At 49.3% G+C, this 11,268-nt stretch overlaps 1 protein-coding gene across 1 annotated transcript; it reads right to left on the reverse strand.

Moving 5' to 3' along the window:
* Positions 1–910: 910 nt before the first annotated feature.
* On the reverse strand, positions 911–4,227 carry LOC123927138 (caprin-1-like). The gene has a single exon (XM_045981658.1). It carries the CDS (start codon positions 4,167–4,169, stop codon positions 2,040–2,042), a length of 2,130 nt encoding a protein of 709 aa, XP_045837614.1. The 5' UTR covers positions 4,170–4,227; the 3' UTR covers positions 911–2,039.
* Positions 4,228–11,268: the final 7,041 nt, after the last annotated feature.

Here is an 11,268-nt window from a genome sequence, read left to right on the forward strand (position 1 = left end):
CAGTTACTCTCTATCACACAATCGCTTATTTTAAACCCTGGGGAGTCACCTCCAAAATGACAGGTCCTCTGTGCCTGCTGAAGCCTCTTCCCACCCTCATCCACGCCGCTCACACAGCCAGTCTCCAAGGCATTTGGAGAGACTGAGCCAGAGGACACCACGAAGTGTGAATGGATTCTGGATGATTTAAACACAGGAAGTGAAAGAGAACAAAAATGATGTTCTCCCTGGAAGTTCGGGTTTTTTTGTTTTTGTTTTTTTTTTTTTTTTTAAGTCAAGAACTTATTTTATTTTAAAATAAACATTGAAGATATGCCCCCTTCCCCACCACCCTACAAAAAACTTTTTTATGTGGAATGTTCAACAGCCTATCCATTTTAGTAGGTTACAAAACCAGCAAAAACTCCAGTTGTCTAATAATGAATGTTTGAGAATAGTTTTGTGTCTTGTTTGTTTTTCTTTAGTAGCTGAGCACCTACTGGAAAAACTCCTTAGCTAAAGGCTAATAAAACAAAATTCAATTTCTGCACAGAAAATACCATTCACTTAGTATTAGTAGCCTTTGCTGAATAGATGGGATTAATTCTCCATGAAGTCAAGGTGGGATATGACAAGCAGCATTAAGTTCATAGGCACACAGAACTAGTGCTCAAACTGCTAGCACAAATTCCAACAGTACATAAATTACTAAGCTGTCATCTCCATCAAACTTGTGACTCTCCCTATGCATCTAAGTGAAGGAATCACCACTTTGAATATAAATGCCTCCATGAGAAAAAGGTAATTCAATTAGGGTTAGACAAAAGATAAATGCAACTATAGAAATAGCTGCTGGAGATAACCATAAAATTTGAAACACTAACAGTGCATGGGGTGAACCACATAAGCTGCTAGCTGTTGAACACCAGTGTTTCAAGATACAACTTTTATAAACATGTTTTATTTGTTTTGCTTATACCATCAGAACTGAGACTACTGTCTGTCATTTCCCTAAAATAGGGAAATCAATCTAAAACACATACTGGTGCTTTGCAAAAGATAGCAATTTAAAAGGGTGGTAGCAGCAGGCATTTGCTATTTTTCTTTTGAAAACCTTCAGGCTGCAGGAAAAACATGTGACCAAGAGTGTTATGATTATCCATTAGATATTTTCATCAGTACCTATACCAATTTAGGTGACAATACAGCAAGATTCAAGGATTAGTGACAGACAATGTACATTATAAGGAATGATATATAGTACCAATCCTTACAAAAGTCATTGTCGAAGAAACTGTTAAGTGTTCAAAAAGGTATCTAAATACTTCACATTAAGTACAGAAGCGGCCATCCAGATTACATCCCGTATTTGTTGCATATTTTTCAAAAAGTGCCAATCAAAGCCTAATTTTGCATTTTGGCTTTGTCTTATACAGTATCAGCTGTTAAAAAGCAATTTACATGTGTTTTTAACCACAGTCGTTTGGCCAGAGGATGAATAGTGCTGTGTCAAAGCTGGTAGCCAGCCTTTTATATTAAGGGCCCATGCATAATTTGGTATGCATCTAACGTTCAGTGCTCCAATTTAACTGGAAAAGCTGTGAAATGCAGTTGTTCTGCCAAACCACACTCCACTCCTCCTCGAAGGGAAATATTTTAGTTTTGTCAGTTACCACTGAATAACTCTAGGGCTGATTTATAGATTTTGTCCAATGTCAAAAGTCAATCTTGCTTTTTCCAAGCCACTTCAAATAACTATGGAGATATCACCCTGTAAAGTGTATTATGTTTTACTCCTAAGCAAGGGTGAGGAATCTGAGTATCATGTGCAAGACTCAAGATGACGCTTAGGACAGAACATGCAGAATAAAAATAGTTTCCTTCCATATCCAGGTAATATGAAGCTGACAATTGTAGTCCTGTCTTTATGGGATGAAAACAGTCCCTTTACAATAAGTTTCCTGAAAGGGAGAACAAATAGATAATAACTCTTCTGGTAACATATTATGGTACACTGGCCAGTGTGTTTTTGGCGTTTAAACATAATCCTGTGAATCAGATTAATTCACTTGCTGAGTGTTCATTTGCGGCATCCCTCTGTTGGGTCTTGGGGGCCCTCCACGACCTCGTGGGGCTCCCCGTGGTCCACTCTGCTCAGATCCTCGCTTGAAATTCTGCTGATATCCATCCCGCTGATAGCCAGAGTAGTCCCGGGGAGCACTGAACTGAGATTGTGTGTAACCACTGTTTGGAGTGTTAGAGAATGAAGGGCGGTAACCATCATATCCTCCTCTGAATCCATTGGCAGGGCCCCTATATCCATTCATCAAGCCTCTAGCACCACGGGAACCACCACGAGACACACCACGACTGTTGTAATACGGCTGACTGCTACGTGGAAATCCAGTGTTCTGCTGGGGAGGCTGCTGGTGGTTACCAGTCACCTGATGAGGCTGGTCCTGGGAACCATGGTAGGTGCCAACCACTGTTTGAAGCTGTTCTTGCTGAAGGTCTGTTTGTTCTACTTGGTGAGGCTGACTAGAAAAGCTCTGGTTGTAACTGGGCTGGTACTGATTTTGCTCTTTCAAAGTTTCTGGTTCATTAACAGGAGGAACTGGGGCATTCATATTGAACACCGTTTGCATGGATTGGAATGGAGCTGCATTTACATTGATTCCACTGCTATGTAATGGTTTGCTTGTCCCAGCCTGGAACACCTGAGGCTGAGAAGCAGCCAGAAGGGAAGATGATGCTGTAGTCTGGTCTGTATTTAAGGAGATTGTTGCCTGAATCTGGTCAGTTGGTTCCTTTTGTGGTCGCTGCTCTGTAGCGTGAGAAGGCTGGTACAAGGGTTGAGGTGCTGTGTACCCTTCACTTGTGGATGAAACCAAAGGAACCTGTGTAGCTTCTGGTTGTACCAGAACTTGATTAGGCTGAGCAAGTCTAGATTCAGAATGAACCGGAGGGCAAACCAGCTGGGGCATGTCCATGTTTTGTGTCGGATTCATAGGCTGTGCAGATACAATGGCAGGATCAAGAGTCTGGTTTTCAAAATCCAGCATTGAATCCTGTATGAAATTATAGGGCCCCTGCATTTGCGCCATAAGGTCTTGGACTCGCTGTCTTCTCACAACGGGATCTGCCTGAGCCACTGGAGTCAAAGAGTGGGGCTCTGGCACTGAAGGAGATGCAGCCTGAGGTTGCTGCTGGAGTGAATTTACCACCTCAACTGTTTCGACTGTCCACTCATCTACCTGCTCCTTTTCACCACTGCTGAACTGTGTTTCTGCCATAAATTGTCTATTTACATACTCTGTTGATTCAACTTCACTTTGTTCAGTGTATTCTTCTGCTGGCTCAGGTTCAGCTTCAGCTACCTGGTCTTCAGCTGTAGGTGCTGAAGCTGCCTCTTCTTCCTCACACAGCCCATTCTGGCGGTTGTGGGTGCTGTCAAAGTAGTTTGACTGGAAAACACGCTCAACAATTTCCTTTAGAGCTTTATAGGTTGTTCCACATACAGATTTTTCCTTTCCTTCCAGCAAGTCCCATAGGTGAATGGAAGCATGTTCATACTGCTCATTCAACCTTAAGCTCATGTCCCGTTCAGGGTCTGCTAATTTGTAGAATTCATCCAACAATGACAATTCCTCTTCAGACAATATTGGCACTCCATTCAAACCTTGCTTCAGGTCAGTTCTCACCTCATCATCTCCCAATTTGTCCAAAACATACTGGAGCTCAAGTACAGTTTTTAAACGTTTTTGTTCGGCTTCTTCTCTCATAAGCTGCTCCCGACGCGCTGTCTTCTTTATTGTTTTCTGAATATCTTGACTTAATGCCATGAAACTCCTCTGTAATTCTTTCGCAAACTCCAAGTTATTTGTGACTTCCTGGTACTTAGATACGGCATCCAGCTGATCTTGATTAAGCCTTTCCCCTTTGTTCATTCGTTCCTGGTAATCATCAAGCTTGCCCTTTTTCTTCTCCAGGTTCCGAAGTTTCTTGTCGATTACCCCGAGGATCTGCTTCATGGCTTCGGTCTGGACAGCACCGGTGCCAGTTGCGGGGTGCTGGGAAGCCGGCGCAGCTGCCCCGGCCCCCGCCTCACTCCCGGAGGAACCCGACGGGGGTGGCGGTCCGGACGACTTGCTGCCGCTGCCGCTTCGGCTGTGGCTGGTGGCCGAGGGCATCTTTAGACCGTGAGAGGAGAGAAAGAAAAAGCGGGAGGAAGGAGGACAAGAGCGGCGAGTCAGGCTGCGGACGGGGCGAGACGGGGGACAAAACGCGCAGCCTGCGGGAGCCTGCGAGAGCGGGTGGGGGTGGGGGAAGGGGCTGGAAGTTCGGTTTTAAAGCTGGAGAGCGTCTGGGCAGAATTCAATCTTCCTACATTTTGCAAAAGAGAATTATTGGCAATAACAACAGGTTTTCTGCTCTCTCCTGAGTCACTCGCTTCAAATGCAGAAATATTTACCACAATGGCGGGAAAACAGCCCAAAGGGAAGCCATCATACAAACGCGGACCAGCGGTACCCGGAGGAGAGTTTTCCGTAAGCACACGCATGGGTTTCCAGATGTCTCTTTAGTCATGTGGTGGGTTATCTCGAATTACGGGATGACTACTGGTAACCCAGCCATCCTACAATGTGAACGCCCTCGTTTGCACACCCCAGACGTCGAGGTCCCAACTCCTGCTCGGCCAAATCAGCTGCCGCCCAAGAGACCAACGGCCTGTTCGAGACCAAGAAAATGCAGCCTGTTTGCACAACACACACGACTGTGCTGAGCAAAGCGAGGTGGGCTGATGTTTCCCCAACACCCAAGCTGGGCTCAGTTTGCCCTAGAAGCACCCGTGATCCCCAGCAGAGCTGAGCGGTGGACCGCCAGGTCTGTGAGCAGTGGGAGCAACCTCCCGTGTCTCTCTCAGAGCTCGGTATTGCAGGGAAGGGGGAAGCTCTAATTCATTTCAGATGACACTGACAGCTGCCAGTAAGGATCCCTTCTGTGATCTGTCATATTTGTGCTGAGTCACCACAGGAAAAATCGTGGGAGTTTATCCTGCTACCTTTTTTCCTCTTTGGTGAAGTATGAAAAGGGAAAAATGTGTTGATAGTTTGGTGTTGTTTTTTTTTTTTTCTTTAAGCAAAATCCAAGTAAGAACATTTAGAACCATGTGAAAGAGAGGCTGCTCACCTGATCACATGTGTTCTGCTAGAAACGGGCAAGCCATCAGCCCCAAACTACATCGGCACCCAGGAGAGGTGCCCACTGAACGTGCTTCTGGCTCCAGAGTGGGGCATCCAAGGGAGGGGATCAGTGCCGTGCAGGGGATGAAGTTTTGGGGCTGGCTTGGCTCAAATAGCCAGAGTTGGGGTGCTCTGGGTTTCTACTGTGAGGTCAGGACCTAAATGGGATCCTGGAGATGAAACATAAGGAAAACATAACTCCTGATCTGGAAACAAAAGTATGAGCCAATGTGGTACATGGCTTATTGATTGCCTGTGCCAATCTCTTGATCTCTTGGAGAACAAGAAAAGCTGGTGAGTGACACCGTCTGGGCTGTGTGATGGAGATGAGGGGGACAGACTGGCCGGCCACCTGACTACGGAAAGAATGGGACTTACATCCTCTCCTGATGCAGTTCCCCATGGCCTCCCACCTGGGCAAGATGGAACAGGCAAGCCTGGCTCCCTGCTCCACTCCTGTTCCTATAACCCATTCTCTGCAGGTAGCACGGGGGTTCTCAGAAATCCCAATCGATGGTGTGCTCCTGCTTAAGACCTTCCAAAGCCTTCCCAGTAAGAATGGAACCCAGATTCCTGCGGACCTCTCTATCTGCAAACAGCCTCCTTCCTCTGATTCACCATGCCCAGCCACGAGGACTGCTTGTCCTTTGAGGATGTCTGGTGCATCCTCGTTTCAGTCCCTCTGCCTGTGCTGCTCTCTCTGCCAGAAATGCTCAGACTCAGGGCCTGAACCCAACCTCCTCAACCCCCAGGACCTGTCCTGAGCTCACAGTCAAAGCAGCAAACAGTCCCCATCACACCACCCTGCTTTCCTCTCTGGATCGCGCTCCCCTGCATGAAATCATCTTGCCCATGTATTTACTTGAGGGTTTTGCCTCTCCTCCTAGAATGTGACTCCATGAGAAGAGGAGAATATGAGCATAAATGCCCAGGAAAGCACTGGGTCGAAGCAGGGGCTCGATAAACATTTGCTGGACAGAAGAGCAGAGCGTGCGTAAGCGTGACCCCGAGGAAACAGGTACCTTGCACAGCTCCCCGTTTGGGTCCCGGGTCTTTCTTCGCCACCGTGGCGCCCGCCTTTGCTACACACAGAAGTCACTGTGAAGGGCAGGATCCCCTCCTCAGGAGACACCAATGGTGGACACCCCGACCGCCGTCTTTCTTGCTCCCCACTTGACCCCCAAGTGTACGGATGACTCCAACTCTTCTTGTAATTGTAGTTAAAGGTGAAAGTCAACCGGGCAGAGTGGGCTCTCGGTCAGAGGAGACACATAAATCAGCAGCAGCGTCCCAGTGAGGACGCCCGACGCTGTTCCAGACCCGGCGCCCAGGTCCTCCCACGGGTAGGGCTTCTGCATCGACACCGGCTTCTCTCAGCTCCCACTACACTCTGCTGTGTAGAAACAAACCCTGACGGTTCAGTGAAACATTCTATCCCCCGTGAAACATGACTAGGGAATCACGGGGATAACAATGCACGTAAACACTGGAGGGTCTGGGTTTCGGCAGAGTAATACGTGCTACGTGGTATCAGGAGGCTTCAAAGCTACTCTGGGTAAGGGAAGAAAGAAGAGAATGGCATGCTGTCCGTTGTCCGCTTCCCCGGGGGAGAACCATCCCGCGGACAGAGGCAGGCGTCCTCTGACAGGTCAGTAAGAAGGGAGACAAGGAAGGCTGGCACAAAACGCACGTACACATCTACTCAGGTTTCTCATCGGGAGAATGTTAAGTCTTAGGGGAATTTGAACATTCACCAAGGCAAAGCCCAGACTGAAGACAACAGAGAGAGCGTCTCTGCACCCAGCGTCACGGTACGTGAGGGGCTCTACCCCAGGCTCCTCAGACAGTCTCACTTGCCACCCAACAGGATGGAGCATCAGGACTCATGCAGGTCCCCAGCTCTACTGGCAAACCAGCCTGCTTCAAGGCAGTGTGCCCTCACCTCGAGATTCAGTGACTCACCCTCCTGTAGTGCTGCTGATTTTGACCCTGGCCTCATATCACCAATTCTAGATGCAGGAAAGCCTTACCCTGAGTATGTGTCTACGAATTTGTGTTAGCATTACAGAGATCACCAAGAAATAAAAATATTAATGCCAAATACAGGACACCAGGAAACAAGGATTCAGCCCAAAGTGGCAAAATGAAAACTTAATATAAGAAATGTCAGAATGGGGGCTCCTGGGTGGCTCAGTGGGTTAAGCTGCTGCCTTCGGCTCAGGTCATGATCCCAGGGTCCTGGGATCGAGCCCCCCATTGGGCTCTCTGCTCCGCGGGGAGCCTGATTCCTCCTCTCTCTCTGCCTGCTGCTCTACTTGTGATGTCTCTCTCTCTCTCTGTGTCAAATAAATAAATAAAATATTTTTTAAAAAAAGAAATGTCAGAATGTATAGAACTTCATAAATTAATAAGCAAGAGGGAAAAGCACCACTTCCTTCTTTATGAGTTGGCTGTTTGGCCCCTGGCTACCTTGTCACCGGGAAAAAATGGCAAAGCTAAACCCAAGAATACTGGAGGACATTCACAAGAAAGGAACAGACATGAAATGCCCCCAAGTTGCTGCTCTCTTTCCATTTTAGCAACCTTAATGTACATCCGTGTTTTACTCTAAATTACCTCGAATCTTTTTGGGATGTAGACAGAAGAAGAAAGACAAACAAATATGGAAAACCTGAAAGACTAGCTAAGCCATTCCCAATGCTGAAGCAGTTCCAGGGAAAATGTGTGAACTGGGGGCATAATCAACAGGATTCTCCCTCACTGCGATCCCGGAGGGAGGGAAGCCTTGGGGCGAGGACCTTCACGGAGACTGTGGACCATGGAAATACACAGAGCAACCAAGGCCCGTCCTAGCGCTGCTGGGAGGCCAGCATGAGCTCCTCTCCCTCCACTGGGCGCTCCCTCCCCCTGCACCACCGCTCTTGGAGAACTGGCAGGGAGTCCCGGGACCGCTGGGGTCTGTCACACCACCACAGCTCTGTCCAGAAGCCGGCGGCGTGCTCTCTTCACTCCTCACATGGGGAAAATCCTTTACATCTAAGTCTGGATTTCAGGGAGCCTCTCGCAGCTGTGCCCCTACAGAGGTTAGCCTCCTGTTCCTCCAGCTGATGGGACTGACTGCTGTCGCAGCGACCGGCACTCTGCCATGTGAGACACATGCAACGGCCCGTGCCCTCTTGGAGCAGAAAGTCTAGGAAGGACACATCAAAATTCACTCCTTTGACAGGACGCCTGGGCGGCTGAGGCAGCTGAGTGTCTGCCTCTTGGTCTCGGCTCAGGTCATGATCTCGGGGCCGTGAGGTCAGGCCCTGCATTGGGCTCTGTGCTCAGCAAGGAGTCGGCTAGAGTGTCTCTGCCCCTCCCCCTGCTCGCACATGTGTACACAAACACTCTCTCTCTCTCAAATAAATCTTAAATAAAGGGATCTTTGAAAGGCACAGCCACCAGAAGAGTGACTAACAGTTTGAGCCAAGATGCCAGAACAGAGATGACATGGAGGCCGCCCGCAGCACGTTTGTGAGCAAGATGCCCCCCTTGTCACAAGCCCTGAGGGTCTGGGGTCATCTGCTCCTGCAACCATAACGTCCTGATGCTGACCGATGGCAGACGGTGGAAGGTTTTTATGCCACAATGGGGGTGCAGGATGCAGGGACACGGGAATAATTACACAAACTCTTGCTGCAAGATCTCACACACACGCACACACACACACACGCGCACACGCACACACACATGCGCACACGCACACACACAAGCACACATCTGCACGTGTATTTTCCCACATAACTATCTAAGAGTTCTAGTTAAATATTGTTCTTTTTATGTTCTTGGCTCCCAGACAACCTCTTGATATCATCGGAATGAAAATTACTTTTTGGCAACAATGACTAACCTGGAGTTTCTTTGACCTTAATTCACAGGCCTTCAGCATCTCGTGTTCTGGCCTAGAACAGGTATCACCGACTCTTCCGCGTGACACCTGCCAGGTGAAACCAGTCCTCGGGAACACAACGCATCCCAGACAAACAAACAAATGCTCACTCTGCAGGGGCGGCTGCTGCGAGGGCGCCCACCTCTGAGGCGATCTCACAAACCGGCACACATGGGCACCCGCAGAAAGCAGAGGTCGACTCCTCACGGTCCATCTACTTAGTGACTAACGTGGTCATCTGTGAGGGTCAGAGAGAACGCAGACTGGACAGCATCAGGCCATGGCTGCCTGATTTCAAATATTTAGGATTCTTTGAGTCCTTAAAAAAAATAAATAAAGGCTCACTGTACAACTGGGTAAATTTCACTTAAGATGCCTCCTCTGTGTCCAACCCGGATTGCCAGGCAGAACTGTAGAACAGGGATCCTTCACACGCGAATCCATCTGCCTTTCCTAACCAGGTGCCCCCAGGCCCGGGGGTCTGGGGGAAGCACTGTCAAGTCCAGAGATGACCAGAGGGGTGGCCGCATGGGGTCATCACCTTCTGCATCTGGCTTCCAACCAAGGCAGAGCAAATGGTCTGATTTCTAATGTCTGATCGTTATAACCTGCGGTCTCGCGGGAAGCTGGAGCACACTGGCCTTCAGACCCGAGGCGCGGAGCTGGCTGTCATCCATAATCCGGCACAATGTCAATTCAGCCGATGGGCCTCACGCATGACAGCCTGTGCATTTTAAACAATTTTACGAGCCCTAGGCCCTTGGATTAAACAATCAGGCTTCAGTACGCACCCCGCCATCCCCTAGAGCCCAGGCCAGAAAAGGCGCCCCTAGTCCTTGGGAAACACTTATCCCGCAGCCTGCTCGGGGGAGGTGGGCGGGCCTGAGCCCTGCACACTTGGTCTGGGCACCACACAAGCTTCCACTGTGCGCCTTGAAGATGTCCTGCACCAAACATGGTCATGAAAACGTAGCCAGCAGACGGGTTCACGAGACCTCCACAAGTCCCTTCCCATTACTCAGCGTCTATTAATAGCACACAGCAATTAACCAACAATGGTGCTTTCCACTGTGGGGGGCAAGCTTCGCGCGGGTGATGTACTTGCCAGTGTACTTGTCTGCCAGTTCCCGAGGCTGCCGGGACTCACGATCCGAGCTCCTTCCTCAACCTGAGTTCGTGTTAAGTAAATATGTGCACATGGACACGCGGGAAGCCTTCTCCTGGCTGTTCAGCAAACAACGGTAATGCCACGTTTTGGCTATTTCCCAGCTCCCCGACTGGGTCACGGTTAAGCCCTAAGACTGTTTTCTTTGTCACTGGAGTCATCTCTTTCTGCCCTGAGTTCACTCAGCTGAAGTGAAAATTCAATAAAACAACAACTGACATCCACGGGACCCAGCGATGGGCTGCGTTTGGTGCCAAACACCGTCCCACCTCTCTATGCATCACGGCCAAGGGCAACACCGCCACCAGCAACGTTTCCTCCTGCGAAACGTGGGAAGATTCCTGGAGGCACCGGCAACACCAGCCGCTGGATGGAGCGCACGTGCCCGGGGCTTCCCCTTTGTCACCCGGATCAGGAAGGGCACTAATGCACAGCGGGGGACCCTCCCTCTCAGGAGGAGGGACAGCCGGACCTGGGGTTTTCTCGAACGCCTCCTCTCGGGACCTCATAGGGCTGTGGCCACTTGCCGCTGCCACGCTGTGGAAAACCGTCTGTGCCATGGAAGACACAAGGAAACACCTCAAGAGTTCACAGTCTACACTTGATCATGGCGCTCTGGTTGGCGTGGACCTCACTGGGCCCAGCACAAGACAGGATAATTCAGACTCACTGTGCACGGCTCTACAAGGAAGGGGCAGCAAACATAACCAAAATGGGCCACAACCATGCTTCATTTTAGGGCATACTCTCAAGGATTGGTCCAGCGATGGTTTTATGATGAGTGCATTTTAATACCAGTTCTCACAGGACCAGATCTGGGAAATTCAAAACGCCATGCCACGGACCAACCCCTTTGGCAATACCCCAACAGAAGGCACCTAACCTTGCTTTACTCCCCCAAATGGCGGCTTCCTTACATGGTAAACAGGGGCATCGGCCGCTGCCGGCGC

This window comes from Meles meles, chromosome 16 (genome assembly GCF_922984935.1).
Source record: "Meles meles chromosome 16, mMelMel3.1 paternal haplotype, whole genome shotgun sequence".
Taxonomy (NCBI): domain Eukaryota; kingdom Metazoa; phylum Chordata; class Mammalia; order Carnivora; family Mustelidae; genus Meles; species Meles meles.